We start from the raw sequence: 18,460 nt of genomic DNA on the forward strand, positions 1-18,460 counted from the left end.
GATTTGTTTTTTTTTTTTTTCTTTTTAGGGCCGGACCTGGAGCATGTGGAAGTTCCCAGGCTAAGGGTCGCATTGGAGCTACAGCTGCTGGCCTCCACCACAGCCACAGCAACGCCGGATCCTCAACCCACTGAGCGAGGCCAGGGATCGAAACTGTGTCCTTATGGATCCTAGTTGGGTTCATTACCACTGAGCCACAGCGGGAACTTCTGGCTTCTGAATTTTCAACACCTCGAAGTGTCTTGCAGATACAGGGAGGAATTAAACTTGAAAACTAATGCTTGTGCCCTGACAGCCCCGAACTTGGTTCTTACCCCCGAGAGCTTCCCCACTGCTTAGAAGTGGACCATCCGCCCCGCATCTCACGCGATCAGCTTCCGCTCAGCCCTTTTGAGTTTCTTTTGAAAATTATGTCGACTGATAGAGTGCAAAAAAAGGGAAAAGAGTGCAAAAAAAAAAGTTTTTGCAGTATTTCAATGGTGTATTTAAATATTTGCTGCTGAAGGGAATTCATTTTTCTTTAGTACAAGATATGGAGCAGTTTTATGAACTCTGGCTAAAGAGCCAAAAAAATGAAAAAAGCGACGACGTAGCCAGTCAGTCCAACAAAGACAACGGGAAGCAGATTCACATGCCTACGGATTACGCGGAAGTCACCGTAAGTACCGTGGCTGGGGTGCCTCACCTGTGCTTCCAGGCCTTTCTGTCCTCTCCCACCTTCCCCACAGCCTGGCACCCTCGCTCCTAGCCTGGCAGCTTCTTACACGCTGGGCACTGCTGTGAGTGTAAGTCTCTCAGCCCCACAGACTCCTCTCCCAGATCCTTTCTCGACTCTGGAGCCAGAATTGCGAGTCTGAGTCCTGCTTCCTCTCCTTCGGAGCCCGTGTCCTGGGCAGCTTACTCAGCGGCTCCTGGGGGCGGTTGTGGTGGCGTCGGGAAGTGTCCCAAGCCTGCACGTCTGTCCTGGGGCTTAGGAAACGTGCCCTCCGCCCGCAAGTCCTCTTGTTTCCACTCACTCTCTTGCAGTGGCCTCAGCCTCAGGGTTCTAGGCATGGAGCCATCTGTGATCTTTTCCTGTTTCGACTTCCTCCCTCCTTCCTTCCTTCCTCCCTCCCTCCTTCCTTCTTTCCACCCTTCCTATCTTTGTCTTCCTTTCTTGCCACACCTGCAGCATATGGAAGTTCCCAGGCTAGGGGTTAAATCCGAGCTGCAGCTGCCGGCCTACACCACGGCCTACACCACAGTTGATGGCAACGCTGGATTCTTAACCCACTGAGCAAAGGGATGGAACACACATCCTCAAGGATGCTAGTCAGGTTCTTAACCTGCTGAGCCACAAGGGGAAACTCCTGTTTTGGCTTTCTGTTAAATTTTTCAAAAAAAGTGAAGGGGCTCATCTAATGGCAGTCTTGAGCCCACCATCCCAAGTGAACCTATGTTAACAGTTGATTGTATTTGCTTCTGTAAAGTAAATCTCACAGGTAGAAGTTGGAACCCCGGTTGTCCCCCTTGCCAGAGGAACCAGAGCCAGTGTGTGTGTTTCCAAGCCAGCTTTACACGCCTTTGACTCTTCCTTCCTAATCTCTCACTCTGCCTGGCATGTTTTTTAAACCGACACAGGCATATGTGTTATTCTGCTGCTTGTTTCCTGTTTTGTTTTTGTGGCCCCTCCCTAGTAAGCCATTCAGGTCCAGGTCGGGTACATGACCTGGCCTCGCCTACTGTCTCTGCCCACAGCACGCCCTGTGAACTCTGCTCTTTGTGCCAAGGCTCAGCACTGATGCCCTCACTGCTTTTTCTTTTTTTTTCTTTTCTTTTTTGCTTTTCTAGGGCCGCTTCATGTGGCATATGGAGGTTCCCAGCCTAGGGGTCTAATTGGAGCTGTAGCCACCAGCCTACACCACAGCCACAGCAACGCAGGATCCGAGCTGTGTCTGCAACCTACACCACAGCTCACGGCAGCGCCGGATCCTTAACCCACTGAGCAAGGCCAGGGATCAAACCCCGCAACCTCATGGTTCCTAGTCAGATTCATTAACCACTGTGCAACAACGGGAACTCCTCTCACTGCTTTTTCTGAAGTGCTGCTTGGGTTTCCAGAGCAGGGTCAGCCCTGTTTGCACACCGTCTGTCCCCTCCTTGCCAGAGCCTGCCTGCACCCCCGGCCCAGCCCGTTGCCCCTGCTCTCTGATGCCGGGGAGCTGGCCTGCCTCCCACTGTCGGGACCATCTCTCTGACTTGTGTGTTCTCGCCCAGCTTCCCCTTCCACAGCACGGGGCTCGCTGAGATTAGAGCCTGGGTCTCAGGAGGAGTCGCTTCTAGGCGCCCTGGCTCCCTGAACAGATGTGAGCCGTCGGGGGACGGGGGACGCAGACAGTACCTGCTGACGGCTGCGTGTCTCTGTGCCGTTTAGGTGGACTTCCACTGCTGGATGTGCAGGAAGAACTGTAACAGCGAGAAGCAGTGGCAGGGCCACATCTCCTCTGAGAAGCACAAGGAGAAGGTTTTCTACACCGAAAGTGACCAGTACTGCTGGCAGCACCGCTTCCCAACAGGATATTTTAGTATTTGTGATAGGTACGCAGGCCTTTTTACTCTCCTGTGATGATCTCGCGTGGATTGCACGGTCATAGTGTCGGTAGGCAGAGCACCTGGGTGATAACGTCTTCGGATCCGGGATGCTTGGATTTGGGCTGAAAGTGTTAGTTGCTCCTTGAACATTCCCCGACTCTTCCCCGTGACGTGAAAAGGTTCGCCAGTCTGCCCAGACGGGCGTGAGACGTCTTACGATGACTTGAGTTCTCATTCGAGTTCATTCGAGATTCCCCGCTATCTCTGCCCCTTTGCCACAACCTTTCCCGTGGTGGGGCCGATCAGCTTTGAAACCGCCTTTGAATTCTAGTTCACCTGTACACCTGGCACTTTCTCAGGTCAAAGGAAAATATGGCTATCACTCCTTTAAGTTTACTTAGAAAACTGTTCAGTGAGAAACTAGATAATTTTGAATTGCCCCTCATTTTGTTATTACCTGTTTATATGTGATTTCCAAATTTAGATCCATGTAATACGAAGAACTATTGAAGACTTTCTTTACTTCCTGACACTTTTTTTTTTTTTTTTTTTTTTTTTGTGGCTGTGCCCATGTTATGCAGAAGCTCCTGGGCCAGGGGTATAACTTGAGGCACAGAGTGACAATGCCATGTCCTTAACACTCAGGTCCGCCAGGGAACTCCTCTTGCTGCCATTTCTGACTTCTTTCTACTGCATCAGGAAGGAGTGTGGTCTTTTTTCCCCAGCGATCAATACTTTCCATTAAATAGTGCATTTAAACAATTTATTTTTATTTTTTTGTCTTTTGTCTTTTTCTGCCAGACTCTCACACAGACAATTCCTTTGTATCTTTTTTTTTTTAGGGCTGAACCTGTGGCATAAGGAGGTTCCCAGGCTAGGGGTCGGATCATAGCTGTTGCTGCCGGCCTACATCACAGCCACAGCAGTGCCAGATCTGAGCTGCGTCTGCAACGTACACTACAGCTCATGGCAACGCCGCATCCTTAATCCACTGAGCAAGGCCAGGGATCGAACCTGCAGCCTCATGGTTCCTAGTTGGATTCATTTCCGATGTGTCACGACGGGAACTCCTAAACAGTTTAAAGTACTAATTTCTCTGTTGTAGATGTCAAGGTGCTAGATCTTCCTAGGATTAAAATTTTTGAATTAAAAGTTTCATGCAAATCATAAAGGTAGTGAAGGGCACATTTTAATGTTTTTTTTTCAGTTTTTAAATTTTTTATTATTTTTTATGGCTACGCCCGTGGCGTATGGAAGTTCCCAGGCCAGGGACTGAACCCGAGCTGAAGCGACAGAAATGCCAGATCCTTTAACCCGCTGTGCTGGGCTAGGGAATGAACCTGCCCTCTCTCAGCTACCCGAGCCACCGCCGTCAGATTCTTAACCCACTGGGCTACAGCGGGAACTCCTTTAACGATTTTTAGAAACAACTTGCGGATGCTTACTAAGCTGACTTGTCCTGACAGGTATATAAATGGCACCTGCACGGAAGGAAGCAGCTGTAAGTTCGCACACGGCAACGCTGAACTTCAAGAATGGGAAGAAAGAAGAGATGCCCTTAAGATGAAGCTCAACAAAGCCCGAAAAGATCACTTAATTGCCCCCAATGATAATGACTTTGGAAAATATAGTTTTTTGTTTAAAGATTTAAACTAACATGCTGGCTTTTATGTATGTTACCTAATCAGAGCATTGACCAGAGAAATTGCAGGTTCTACGGCACGTGGCAGAGGAGCTGCAGATTTTCTGCTTCTATTGGCGTTTCTCTTCCCTCCTGAGCAGCAACCCACAGTAGATAGGAAAACGGGCTGTCTGATGGGTCTGGCCAGGCTCTCACGGCACCTGTGGCATCAGATGGCCAAGTGACCGCTACCGGTTGCCATCTCTTGAACAGACTTTTGGATGAATTGTGTTGGGGAGGAGGATACGGTGATGTTGAGGGCAACTCCTCGAGTTGGTCCTTCAAGACAGATCCGTGATGGTGAGAGAGAAACACTGTGCTGGGATCAGAACACGTGGCGGATGAAATGCTTCACATGTTTTAAGCCGAAGGAAATTTGTCTAATATAATAAAGTTTGCTACTTAATCTGTACGTAGGTTGCTAAAAAGGATTTTCTTAACTCAGATTTTAAGCCAAATAACCATTTAACACTAGTATATGTTAAATGGGGTATTTTTCTGTATTTGTATGTTTCACTATAATAAGGGAACCGATGATGCGTATTGAGAATATTTTGAAAAATAATCAGGTTGACTCAAATTTTATTTCTTGGTCTTTTGCTGTTTAAATAATGATTTTGAACGATTAAACTTGTACTGTTGGTATTGTGTCGTGTATGGACCAATATTGCCTGTAATAAAGATTTTATATATAGATGTCTTTCATTTTTTCACGTGGTTCTTGCCCCACAAAGAGTTGTTAATATCAGGTACTCGGTAGCACAGGGAAATTATACCTAGTATCTTGTAATAAATTGTAATGGAAAATACAATCTGCAGAACAACCAAATCATGCTGTGCACCTGACACTAATACAACACTGTAAACCAACTACAATTTTAAAAAATTGTAGTTGACACTACGGAATGTTAAATATGGGTTTTCTTGTGTAAGAAACACAAAATACCAAACCAGAGACTCAGATTTAAGGAAACCAGTGAAGGGTTTAAGTAGAATAAATATTTGAAACAGGTGGGTATCATTGCTTTCTAATTTACCATAGTAACTCTAAAAAATAAACAGATCTGGAGTTCCGATGTTGCTGCAGATGTGATAAAGGTCATAGCTACTGCTTGGATTCAGTCCCTGGGGCTTGAGAATTTACATATGCCATGGTTGCAGCCAAAACAACAAAAACAACCACCAAAACAAACACCCAAACCAGATTTGGCTTAGAAACAATAGTAATGAAACAGTTAAAAAGAATTTTAAAATGTTGGGTGGGGGGAAATGATTATTCATAAAAAACAGGAAGAGCTCTGATTTTTCCCCCTCCCCTTAGATTAAAATTAACAAGCATTATTTCTCTGTGGTTCTAAGAAAGAATTAATATCTCAGAGAAAAAGATCTAATCGTTCCCCCAGCCCCTACTCAAAAGCCACCACCTTGGTCATTGTAGAAAAAGTGGCCATAAAATTGGTCAGTGTGGACAAGGAACAGCCAACCTGGCCTTGAAGAGCAGTGCCACCTGACCCAGATGATCTCATGTATTCTGAAATGAATTTATCATTGTTTCAGGAGAGTGTCTGGTGCCTGAGCAGCAGCCAGTTGTCCAGGAAGAGTAAAGGAACCGTCCTTTTGTTAATCCAGGGAGGTTTCCTGGCCTGAAAGACCCCACCCTGCATTGCCATAAGATATTGTGGGTCTCATGAGATAACGCAGAGGCAGCAAAAGCACTCTGAACCTTATAAAGGCCTGTGCAAACAACAGGTGTCCTGTGGACGTGGAGGGTGGGTTCTGTTCTAGCCATGTGCAGTGACTTTGGAGCGTTTTTGTAAATACCATACCATGTAACTCAAATCAATACAAAGAAGTCAAGAGAACTAGAAATGTATATAAAATAACAGGGTTCGGCATTGCCGTGAGCTGTGGTGTGGGTCGCAGATGAGGCTCGGATCCCACGTGGCTGTGGCTTATGCAAGCAGCTGCAGCTCCGATTGGACCCCGAGCCTGGAAACTTCCGTACGCCTCGGGTGCAGCCCTAAAAACACAATAAATAAATAAAACAATAATATAACACTGTGTTGTTGGGTTTGTAGTAGCTTATAAAAAGTAATCATAGTGTTAAAAAAGGAGCTATATTGGAACAGTTTCTATATCTTGCTAGAATTAAGTTACTATAAATCTGAAGTAGATTTGGAAACAATGTATATTGTATCCCTAGAGCAGCCACTAAGAATATAAACTCAAAAAAAGATTTTATTGAGTCCCCTCCTGGCTCAGTGGGGTACAGACCCTGAATTGTCACTGCTGTGGCTCTAGCTATAACCAGCTTGGGTTGGATCCCTAGCCTGGGAACTTAGGCATGCTGCGGGCATGGCCAAAAAAAAAAAAAAAAAAAAGTTTTAAATCATGAACGGAATCAACAGCCTTTTAGAAAATACTTACTTAATACAAAAGAAGGAAGTAAAAAAATGACGTGAGCTATACAGAAACCAAATAGCAAAATGGCAGGCAAGTGTGAGCTACTGCCATGTTGGGTCTCCGTGGTTAACACCCTGAATGCTGTGGGCCATTTTGGGAGTTCCCGTCAGGGCTCAGCAGAAACGAATCTGAGTAGCATCCATGAGGACGAAGGTTTTTCGATCCCTGTGTTCACTCAGTGGGCTAAGGATCCAGTGTTGCTGTTATCTGTGCGTAGATTGCAGATGTTGCTGTGGCTGTGGTGTAGGCCAGAGGCTACAGCTCCGATTCAACCCCTAGCCTGGGAACTTCCACATGCTGTGGGTGTGGGGTCCCCCTCCCCCAAAAAGCGCATTTTGTAGTTCCTGCTGTGGAGCAGTGGAACCTGACAGGTGCTAAGGATCGGTGGTGCTGTAGCTGTGGCTTAGGTTGCCACTAAGGTGTGGATCTGATCCCTGGCCAGGGAACTCCATATGCCTCAAGTGGCCAGAAAAAGGAAAAAAAAAAAAAAAAAAAAAGTGCCTTTTACACCCTTGGAAACCTTGCATCGGGGTCATATGGCTGGCTGCACCATCTCAATTTCTGGGTTTTGGGGTTTTTTGTTTTGCTTCTTATTGCCTTAGTTCCATCTGAGTTTTATTTGCCAGTTTTGCAGTTGTTGACAGCAGAAGTGAAGTCTAGCTCTGTGGCCCCAGCAATTGGGTAATTATGGACATTCTCTTAGCTCCAGGTACACCTGTCTCACTCAGGGAAGCAATCCCTTCCTGTCACTCTCAAATCACAATTAATTCATCCTTCCCCGACTTGTCATTTTTAATCAAAAACATTTATTTGCTTTTTAGGGCTGCAGGTGCAGCATATGGAATTCCAGCATAGGGGTGGAATTGGAGCTATAGCCACCAGCCTACACTATAGCCACAGTAACGTGGGATCCGAGCTGCCTCTGTGACCTACACCACAGCTCATGTCAACGCTGGATCCTTAACCCACTGAGCAAGGCCAGGGATCGAACCCACATCCTCAAGGATACTAGTTAGGTTCCTTTCTGCTGGGCCACAATGGGAACTCCACAAAACTTATTTAGAGAGGAGCTTTTAGAGTTAGAGGATTTGTGGACGGCAGTGGGTCGCTGAAGGGGTTTGTTAACCAAATTGCCGTTGGGTCTGAATTCCTGGCCTACTAGCTTTGTGGCCACAGCCAAGTGGCTCTTTCAAGCCTTGGTTTTCCCAGCTGTCAAGTGAGTAGGTGCCCAGAGCCTCTGCTCCCAGAGCTGTGGTGTGGGGAGATGGTGCTCAGGTGCAGGGCACTTCTCTGGTGCAGGAAATGGACACTGGGAGACAACAGGCACTGAGATTTATTGAGCACGCACTATAGGCCTGGCAGTTTCCATCAATTCACTTAACCCTCAAGGCAGCTCTGTGCGGGCGGTTCTGATATCACCCATTTCACAGATGTGTAAACCGAGGTCACGACCTCTCCAGCCTCACTCCTGGATCCCAGGGCACTTCTCCATCCTGAACGCGTTTTCCTTCCGTTAAGCGGGGAGAATAAATGGCACCTCCGTCCTCTGGGGCCTGTAGTGACACCAGCAAGCACGCCTGCTGTCACCATCAGGGCTCTTAAAAATCACAGGGCCGAACGGGTGACCCTGGGAGCGCTGGGCTGCTTTTATTAGGGTTGGACCTGGCGTGGGAGCAGCCCCGAGGCTAGGCTCAGACTCAGTGGCCCGGGGCTGGGGGGGGAGGGGCGGGGGTAAAAAGGGCCTGAGCACACGGCACCCGAGCGCCCTCGCAGACTCCAGGGACGGGGGCGGGGCCTATGGGACGAGCTTACGTCGGCGACGGTGCCCGCGGGGGAGGGTGGGAGGGTATCGGCGCAGACTCCGTGAGCGAGGGGCGTGGCTCTTCGGGGGCGGGGCTTGGGTGATGGCCGCGCAGACTCCGCGGCCGGGGGCGGAGCCGCCTGCGCTGGGGCGGGCAGCGCCGCGGCAACGGGGCTGACGTGGAGGTTCAGGGTTAGCTGGCGCTGCGGGCTGCGGGATTGGGGAGCGACGGGCCGGGCCGGGTCCTCCGGCCCGAGGCTGCATTGGTGGCGACGGTATAAAGCCGGCGACGGGGAGCATGTAATGTCGGAATGCGGAGGCCGCGGCAGCGGCAGCAGCAGCAGCGACGACGCCGCGGACGAGGGTGGCGGTGGCGGCGGCCCCGCGGGCTCCGGCTTCCTCAGCCCGGCCCCGGCTTCGTCCTCGGAGGGCAGGCTCCGTCGCGGGCTGCACGGCGCCTCCCTCATGGCGCGCCGGCGGCCCGAGCTGCTCTGCGGGGCAGTGGCACTCGGCTGCGCGCTACTCCTCGCTCTCAAGTTTACCTGCAGGTGAGGCGGCTCACAACCCCCGGTCCCCGGCCCGGCGCCCCCTCGGCCTGTCCTGCGGCGCGTGGCCGCCTTGGGGCCTCAGGGTCGTGGATCGTAGCGGCCTCCGGGGAAGTAGAGCCTGACTTTGCCTGGAGGAATGGACTTGACCTTCCTGAAGCATGCGGTCATGCCCGCCGCTTTCCCTTCTCCACGGGCAGCCAGCGCTTTGGCGAGGTGTGGGGCTGCTGCCTGGCGCCCCATTTTAGTACCGAGGAAGGTGGGCCAGGCTCTGAGCTGCTTGTCACCTGTTGGGGTTTCTTGGGGGTGCACCTGTCACTCCTGCCCTGGCTCTAGGACCCTCTTTCGTTGCCAGTTTTATCTCCCTTTGGTAGGCACAGACACCCTTTAGCGTCCCGGACGTTGAGAATTCATGCACTCATCGGTCTAACGATTATTTATCCGCACCTGCCATGTGCGGAGCGCTCATTCAGGTGAACAATGACGGTAAAAGTCCCTGATCTCCATTCCTGGGGGTGGTACAGGCAGTAGACAAATAAACGATATAATTCTAAAGGACTTCACCAAGTGCTGTGCAGGGAATGGAAGCCATGAGGGTGGAGCAGAAAGGCCTTCCTAAAGGAGCTACCTAGGAAACTCACCCAAGAAGGGAAAGGGAGCCAGCATGGGGGAGATTGAGGAACAGCAGGTGCAAAGGTCCTGAGGCTGGAGAAGACCGCTCTTTTCCTGGCGCTGGTAGGAAGGCCTGAGGAGGCTGGAGCCGTCATGAGCAGGAAAAAAGAAAGTTAATCTGTCACTCTTTGGGAAAGTACACAAATAGAAAATTTACTTTAAATTTCAGGAGTGCTTTTGGACTCTTCAGTCCACAGTGTATCTCCTGGGACTCCAATTTATAAATCTATGGCATATTAGCCAAGAGGAAGATTTCAACTTGGAACATTTTTACTGAGTCTGTTAAAGCATAGTATGTGGCCCGTGTTGTCAAAGAGATGTCAGAGGCTTGGGGATTTTAGTGGAAAGGGAACAAATTAGAGTAATTGTCACTGAGCATTCGCCACATGCCAGGTGCTGTACTACCAGCTGGGTTTCTTACCTTGGGTCAGATAGTTCTTTGTTGTGGGGGGGCTGTCGGGTACACTGTGGGATGTTTAGCAGCATCCCTGGCTTCTACCTACTAGATGCCAGTTCTGTACCTACTACCAGCACCCACCCCCACCCCAGATGTGACAGCCCACAATGTCTCCAGGCAATACCGGATGTCCCCTGGGAAATGGAATCACCTGTTTGGGAACTACAGATTACATGAATGCATTTCTTCATTGAACACATAATCTGGGCGCCTAGTGTGGATCACTTAACATCTCAATCCCCAGCAAAGTCTGGATGCTCCTTATTCAGGAAGGAGGGGAACTTTGGTTCTTTTGCAAAGCGAGCCCCAAATCACATCCACCTGCTAAGCGGCTGCGCTGAAATTTGACTCCTTTCTTGCCAGGAACTAGACTCTTCGCCTTGTTCTTTATCATGTCCTGCCCAAGGAAATTAGACCAAGTATTTTTCAAGGTAGAATATTGCAAGGGGGGGATTTGGGTTCAAATTAGGAAGTGAGGTTTCGTCCTTCAAAGGGTTGGGAGCTTACTTGAATCAGTAGGGTAATAAGGTTTGTTCTGAGGGAACTGCGACTTGATAGATAATGAAAATCCTTTGAGATTTCAGTGTAAATCCAGTTACTAGAGCCGACTAAGCAAGTTTCCCACCTGCTTCAGGCAAGGAGAGTGATTCAGTGATGAGGGTACTCGTCTGTCCAGATCCTTTCTGTGCCGCTGGCAAATCTGACAATCTTTTTTTTTTTTTCTTTTTAGCGCTGAACCCTCAGCATATGGAGGTTCCCAGGCTAGGGGTCTGATCGGACCTATAGCCACTGGCCTACACCACAGCAACACGGGATCCGAGCCGCGTCTGCGACCCGCACCACAGCTCATGGCAATGCCAGATCCTTAACCCACTGAGGGAGGCCCTGGGATAGAACTTGAGTCCTCATGGATCCTAGTCAGGTTTGTTAACCGCTCAACCACGAAGGGAACTCCAAATTTGGCAATCTTTTAATAGATTCAGATTGATTTTTTTTTTTTTTTTTTAGAGTCTCCTTTGAATGGTGTCACGGTACTATTTTATTTCTCTGCAACTGAGTCTAACATTCTTGACTCTCCCTATTTTACTTCTAAGATCTTTGCGTTAATGAGGACAGAGGCTTCAAGGAGAGTAGAATTCTTTTAAATTAAATTTTTATTAATAGTTTCAGGCCTAAAATAAGTGGCAGCCCTCTTTAGTATCTTAGCTGAGTTCACATCAGATCCGGTTAAGAAAAGGTTGATTTGGAGTTGAAATCTGATGAATAATTTTGCATTTCTGGGCTCTCAATCTCTGTCCTCCTGGCTTTTCTATGCATTGAATCTCCATGATCCTCACTTTCCTTTCATCCTGATTAGGAGGGGAAAAAATTGCATGCATGTGTGTATCTATCTTTGTGTGTGTATGTGTTCGTTTTGCTCTATGTCATTTTGTAGCTCAAGACAAAAGGAAGGATTTGGAGAGTATGATTCTGGTACAAAAATTGGGAGTTGCAGGAGTCCCCTTGTGGCACAGCTGGATAAGGATCTGTTGTTGACACTGCATGGTTCAGGTAGCTGCTGTGGCTTGGGTTCTGTCCCTGTCGGGAACTTGGCATGCCATGGGCATGGCAAAAAAAAAAGGAAAAATTAGGCTTTCCTTGTTTGCAGCTGACGCTTGATTTTTTTGGTACCTGAGACTCACACTTCAAAGCTACAGGAAATCTTTGATCTAGGTATATTTTTTTCAAAAATGATAGCAAATTTAGGAGTTAAATGGAAACTTGCGAATGTTTCTTACAGAGCTGAGGCCTGTGTTTCTCTTCCCTGGTTAATGTTTGCTTTTTGCTTATCTGGCTCGTTTTACTTGAGGAGCTGCTCTGAATGGGCAGAGCAAGAGTCCTAAGTTGATGGTTAGCCTCTGGCTCTCACAGACCTACATTTTTTTTTTTTTTGGTCTTTTTAGGGCCATGCCCACAGCATATGGAGGTTCCCAGGCTAGTGGTCTAATTGGAGCTGTTGCTGGCAGCCTACACCACAGCCACAGCAATGCTGGATCAAAGTTGCATCTGTGACCTACACCATAGCTCATGGCAACGAAGGATCCTTAACCCACTGAGTGAGGCCAGGCCACAACCTCATGGTTCCTAGTCGGATTCGTTTCCAAGGGAACTCCTCACAGACCTACATTTTCCCTCTGATTGCAATCTTTAACTCTTTGCTTTTTTTTTTTTTTTTTTTTTTTGTCTTTTTGCCATTTCTTGGGCCGCTCCCACAGCATATGGAGGTTCCCAGGCTAGGGGTTGAATTGGAGCTGTAGCCACCAGCCTACGCCAGAGCCACAACAACTCAGCATCCGAGCCATGTCTGCAACCTACACCACAGCTCACTGCAACACCGGATCCTTAACCCACTGAGCAAGGGCAGGGATCGAACCCGCAACCTCATGGTTCCTAGTCGGATTCATTAACCACTGCGCCACGATGGGAACTCCTGCAATCTTTAACTCTTAACACAACATTTGAATAGTAGAAAAGTAAGATCTCCAAAGAGCAGCATTTTGCACCTGCTGAAAATCTGTCAGGGCCTCCCTTCCCTCTGCACACCTGCCTTCTTGTCACTCAGCTCTCAGCTTAAACAATAACCCCTGGACCCCACCCATCCAGGAGCTTCCAGGTCCCTGTCACATCACCTTGTTAAGTTCTCCACAGGGCGTGATCCTTTTGTGTAGTTTTGTTTGTTTATAGGTTTGGTTGTTTGCCTGTCTTCCTCTCTGAGAAAGTAAAGCCTCTTGAGAGCACACGCTGGCTCCTATGGCCTCGGTGCCTCCAGAGCATGCCTGACCCACGCTGACATTTGCTCAGTGCCATTTTTTTTTTTTTTTTTTTTGGAATTATTGTGTAAGCTACTGAGTTTTTCACCTTATGATGATATTTTTTCTAGACAAAGCTCCCTGATTGCAGGGTTAAAATGTTCATTTGAGTGAATAAATAAGAGATTTGCTACACTTTTTTTCCCCCATTCCCATGACATACAGAAGTTCCTGGGCCAGGTATCGAACCACAGCAGTGATAACACTGGATCCTTAACCTGCGAGCCACCAGGGAACTCCTGCTCCAACTTTTAACAGCATTATTTTATGATGTTAATAATTTCTGATTAAAATGGGGAAGTATATTTAAAACTGTCTTAATTCAGGAACCTGACAGCTTCTAGAAGTAGAGAAGCGTATGGACTCTTCTTCACACTGAAAGACCCAAGACTCTTAGAGCAGCTTAGATCTTGGGTATTTGTATGATTCCTTTTTTTTTTTGGTTCTGAATATCTGATGTCTCCTTCATATCTCAGAGCTGACAGCACATTCCTTCCTGCTACTTCTCTGTGTGCTGAGAAACCAGATTATCAAGTTCATTTGGACACATACAAAGATAGAACCCAAGTAGCTGGTCCTTAGGATCATCCCTAGTAAGGCAGACGGGTCTTCTCACAATCTCTTTTTTTTTTTGTCTCTTTTTTGCCTTTTCTAGGGCCGTTCTTTCGGCATATGGAGGTTCCCAGGCTAGGGGTCCAATCGGAGCTGTAGCCACCGGCCTACACCAGAGCCACAGCAACTTGGGATCCAAGCCGCGTCTGCGACCTACACTGCAGCTCATGGCAATGCCAGATCCTTAACCCACTGAGCAAGGCCAGGGATCCAACCTGCAGCCTCATGGTTCCTAGCCGGATTCGTTACCCACCGTGCCACAGGAACTCCAACATTCTGGTTCTTCTCAGCTTGTTCTTAATAGTGTACGTCTGTGTTTAATTGGCTTTCACATATGTTCAGATGGGGGGAGTAGGGTAGGTTTTTCATTACACAAATTTTTGAACTCGAGACTCCCAGGAACTGCCAAACAGTGGGGATTTCACAGTGAAAAAGAGATCCAAGGTCCCTGGCCTCAAGGAGTTAATGATCTGGTAGAGTCGACAGATAATAAACTGGTAAAATAAGTAATTACAGATTATGGTGAGGGCTGTGAAGGCGACTAACAGGAAGCTGAGCGAGAGAAGTTCGAGGTCTGCCTGCTGCAGGTGGCGTCATCGGAGGAGTCCTCACTGAGGAGGTGACATATCAGCCAGGCTTTTCCCTCATCAGCTTCTTTATAGTATAATTGGCATTCAGTAATGTTCACACATTTTACGTATATAGGTCAGTGATTTTTGGCAAAGGTGACGACCTCCATCCTCTCAATCAAGATATAGGACGTTTCCTTGTCCCCAGAAAATTTCCTCAGTACCCCTCTGCAGTTCGCCTTCCCACCCCATTCCCAACGATGGACAACCACGGATGTGATTTGTTGTAGTATAGGTTAGTTTTGCCTGTTCTGGAATTTCATATAAATGTGTTCATATTATATGTATTATTTAGTGTCTGGCTTCTTTCAATATAATTATTATTATTATTATTTTTGTCTTTTCAGGGCCGCACCTGCGGCATATGGAGGTTCCCAGGCTAGGGGTCGAATCAGAGCTGCGGCTTCGACCTACATCACAGCTGACGGCAACGCTGGATCCTTAACCCACCGAGTGGGGCCAGGGATCAAACCCAAGTCCTCATGGTTCCTGGTTGGAGTCATTTCCACTGTGCCACAGCGGGAACTCCACAGTATGATTATTTTGAAACTCATCCAGTTATAGTATGTATCAGTTCTTTTTTTTTTTTAATTGCTGAGTAACATTTAATTGTAAGAATACACTAGCTTATTTATCCTTTCATCTAATGAGTTACTCTACTTTTTTATGCTTAGCTTTTTTTTTTTTTTTTGGCTGCACCCTCCCATGACATGTGGTTTATCTTTTCTCATCTTTATGCTTTCATCCTGTCTTTACTTTTAAAATGTGTCTGTTTTAGATAACATATGGTTGGGTTTTGCTTCATTATCCAGCCTGGCAATCTCTTCCTCTTAATTAGGTGGTTTAGTCTTGTTTTTGTTTTTTGTGTTTTTTTTTTGCTTTTTAGGGGCCACACCCACCGCCTATGAAGTTCCCAGGCTAGGGGTTGAATCGGAGCTGCAGCTGCTGGTCTTTGCCGCAGCCACAGCAATGTGACGTCCAAGCCAAGTCTGTGACCTACACGATGGCTCATGGCAACTCCAGATCCTTAACTCACTGAGTGAGGCCAGGGATTGAACCCGCGTCCTCGTGGATACTAGTTGGATTCTAAATCCACTGAGCCACAACAGAAAGTCCAGTCTTTTTGTTGTTGTTGGCGTTTGCTGCATGCAGAAATTCCTGGGCCAGGGATTGAACCCATACCACAGCAGTAATAACACTGCATCCTTAACCCCCTGAGCCACCAGGGAACTCCAGGTCTTTTTATATTTAGTGTAATTATTGTTATGGTTGGGTTTACATCTATCTTCTGGCTATTTATTTTCCATTCTTTCTCATTTTTGTTCCTTTCTTGGTCCTTGTCTGTTTTCTTTTGGGTTGATTGAATACTTTTTAGGGTTCTGTTTTTATTTCCTTATTGGTTTCTTAGCTGAGCTGCTGGCATGGTTTTAGACCATGTGAATGCAGATAGGTGGACAGCTCAAGGTATTTATTAAGACCCTTTACCTTGCTAGGATGCAGCCTCAGCCGAGACCTTTTTGTCTTGATGGGGGAGTAATGGCAGCCCTGTGACTTCTGACTGCTTGTTTAGTCTTCTTTCTCCTCCTGGGAACCTCAAGCACATACTTAGGAAGCGTGTTTTCCAGTTAAAACAGGGTGTTGCTATGTTACTCATCTTTGATAGAGCTGGAGAAATCTACATGATTATTTCATTATTACTTTTGCCTGAGTTGCCCTAGAGAAGTACAGGCCAACTCCAGCTAATAACCTTAATGTGAGTTGACTGTAATTATTTCCTGTGCTTCCTGGTGCCACATATGTCCCCCGCTCCTTAATTCTTTTTTTTTTTTTAATGGCCTCACCTGCGGCTATGGATGTTTGGGCCAGGAATCTGAGCTGCACCTGAGGCAACACCTGATCCTTTAACCCACTGTGCCGGTCCACATATCAAACCTGCACCTCTGAAGCGACCCGAGCAGCTGCAGTCAGATTCTTTTTTTTTAGGGCCACACCTGTGGCATATGGAGGTTCCCAGGCTAGGGGTCAAATCTGAGCTATAGCCCCTGGCCTGTGCCACAGCCACAACACCACCAGATCCAAGCTGAGTCTGCGAGCTATGCCGCAGCTCACAGCTACGCTGGATCCTTAACCCACTGAGCGAGGCCAGGGATTGAACCTGTGTCCTCATGGATACTAATCAGATTTGTTTCCACTGAGCCATGACGGGAACTCCTGAAGTCAGATTCTTAACCCACTGTGCTGCAGTGGGACCTCCCCACCCCTTAATGCTGAGTGAGCTCACTGATGTCTCTGAAGCCCTGGAGAGGAGGAGGGGCTCCTGTGGAGAGTAAGGCTGCAGAGACGAGGTTGGAGTCTTTTGAGTGGGGAAGGCACGAATCTGGATTATTCAAAGACACCCTTCTCTCCTGCTCTCCACTGCCTCCCAGCCCACACCTGGGCAGACAGTGTTAGAGAATTGTTTTGTTTTGTTTTGTTTTTGCATAGACCATAAAATCGACTTTTTTAATGTTTAATTCATTGGTTCTTAGTATATTTACAGTTTTACAACCAGAGCTACAATTTTATTTTAGAAACATTTTCCATCATTCTGAAAAGAAATGTAATCATTTACAATCACTGTCCATTCCCACTTCTGCCCTAAGTGAACACTCATCTGGTTTCTGTCTTTGTACGTGTGCCATTTGGGGACATTTTATATCAGCGGACTCCTACAGTGTAGAGAGTTGTTCTTAACACGGTTTTTAACGTGTTACTCATGCCTTGCGGTTCTCTCAGCACATGTTGCCTTCACCTAGCACAGATGATGACTTTTCTACTCCAGGACACTGTTGGGGCAACACCACAGCATGGTGTTCATAGTAACAACATTATTCCAAAGAAGACCGAAGTTTCATTCTCCTTCCACACAAAGCTGGTGTGAAAGGAAGATAAACTAAGCAATCGTGTTTGTGTTTGCTCTTTTTTTAGTCGAGCAAAAGATGTGATAATACCAGCAAAGCCGCCTGTCAGCTTTTTCTCCTCGAGGTCTCCGGTTCTTGACCTCTTCCAGGGGCAGCTGGACTACGCAGAGCATGTCCGCAGGGACTCGGAGGTGGTGCTGCTGTTTTTCTACGCGCCGTGGTGCGGACAGTCCATCGCCGCCAGGGCCGAAATTGAACAAGCAGCGAGGCAGCTTTCAGACCAGGTAATGCCAACATTCAGCTGATGAGTCAAATGACTGTCGTCCATGGGCAGGGCTGCTTGTCCTTATCCAGGCACCATACCCTGATGGCTGATGTGGCCAGGGCAAGGGCCAGGAGACTGACTTGGTAAACTGTAAAGCCAGGAAACAGGCCTTGAGATCGAGGTGGTCATGGTTGGTGAGAGGCAGAGAGGTGATGCGGGCCAGTGCTCATCTTGGGTTGCCCTGCTGTTTGACGGAGGTGGGAAAACTGAAAATCCTTCTTGAGTATATATTTGATAATTGCTGCTGAGTTATTTTACGTAAGAGTAATTTATGTGTCACGACTGCAATGTCACAGGCCTCTTAAATACCTGGACCAGAACTATGCTGAAGGGGTGTTTAATGAATCCACCTCTGTGCTAGATAAGAGGGATCTAAGGCAGTTAAATATATAGATGGGCCTTCTGTCTGGCAGTGGTTTTTCACTCCAGTGGATCCCAGTTGTCCTTTATAACTCAAGTATTTTTTGATGTCCGTTTTTCTATCCTCAAAGGAAATTCATAGATGATAAAGCTTCCCTGTACATACAGTTTCAAAATAGCCAATCTAATGCACTAATCATAACAGAGAGATGGAGGAAAAACAAAAGTGGTACCTAATTAAATCATATGTGCTTCAGTATGTAAGTGCTTGGGCCAGTTATGTCCCTGTACCTTTATATAGGTGTGCTGTGAATGGGACAGTCACAAATGCATGCCCGCAAAGGTATGTTGTCACGGCAGCTCAGGAGCCGTGGGGGGGATTGCTCTCAGTGATCTGATTTTTCTAAATGATGAACAGCTCTTGGTGAAATTCTGAAGCAAACCAAACAAAGCTTTCTGCCCTCAATTAAATACAAGTTGCCAGGAGTTCCCATTGTGGCTCAGCGATAACAAACCCAACCGGTGTCCATGAGGATACGAGTTCGATCCCTGGCCTCGCTCAGTGGGTTAAAGATCAGGCATGGCCGTGAGCTGT

The 18,460-nt window shown here is 47.4% G+C and overlaps 2 protein-coding genes across 23 annotated transcripts in view; both read left to right on the forward strand.

The window, feature by feature from the left end:
- Nucleotides 1-4,946, forward strand: part of ZC3H7A (zinc finger CCCH-type containing 7A) — a 40,273-nt gene extending 35,327 nt beyond the window's left edge. For all 18 annotated transcript variants that reach the window (XR_014840765.1, XR_014840768.1, XR_002342423.2 and 15 more), the window contains 3 exons: nt 525-658; nt 2,414-2,577; nt 4,038-4,946. Coding sequence is in view for 10 of the 18 variants with exons in the window: in XM_021086594.2 (XP_020942253.1) it covers nt 525-658; nt 2,414-2,577; nt 4,038-4,227 (488 nt within the window). In the remaining 8 variants the exon portion in view is untranslated. The remainder of the gene's footprint in view (nt 1-524; nt 659-2,413; nt 2,578-4,037) is intronic.
- A 3,819-nt stretch (nt 4,947-8,765) lies between these two features.
- The window catches only part of TXNDC11 (thioredoxin domain containing 11), a 69,043-nt gene continuing 59,348 nt past the window's right edge, over nt 8,766-18,460 (forward strand). For all 5 annotated transcript variants that reach the window (XR_014840772.1, XM_021086600.2, XM_085017595.1 and 2 more), the window contains exons 1-2: nt 8,766-9,064; nt 17,248-17,464. Coding sequence is in view for 1 of the 5 variants with exons in the window: in XM_021086600.2 (XP_020942259.1) it covers nt 8,820-9,064; nt 17,248-17,464 (462 nt within the window). In the remaining 4 variants the exon portion in view is untranslated. The remainder of the gene's footprint in view (nt 9,065-17,247; nt 17,465-18,460) is intronic.

Source organism: Sus scrofa, chromosome 3 (genome assembly GCF_054392235.1).
Source record: "Sus scrofa isolate SSC_HxYL_T2T_F1_AM1 chromosome 3, Sscrofa_HxYL_maternal_Yorkshire_Landrace_v2.0, whole genome shotgun sequence".
NCBI lineage: Eukaryota > Metazoa > Chordata > Mammalia > Artiodactyla > Suidae > Sus > Sus scrofa.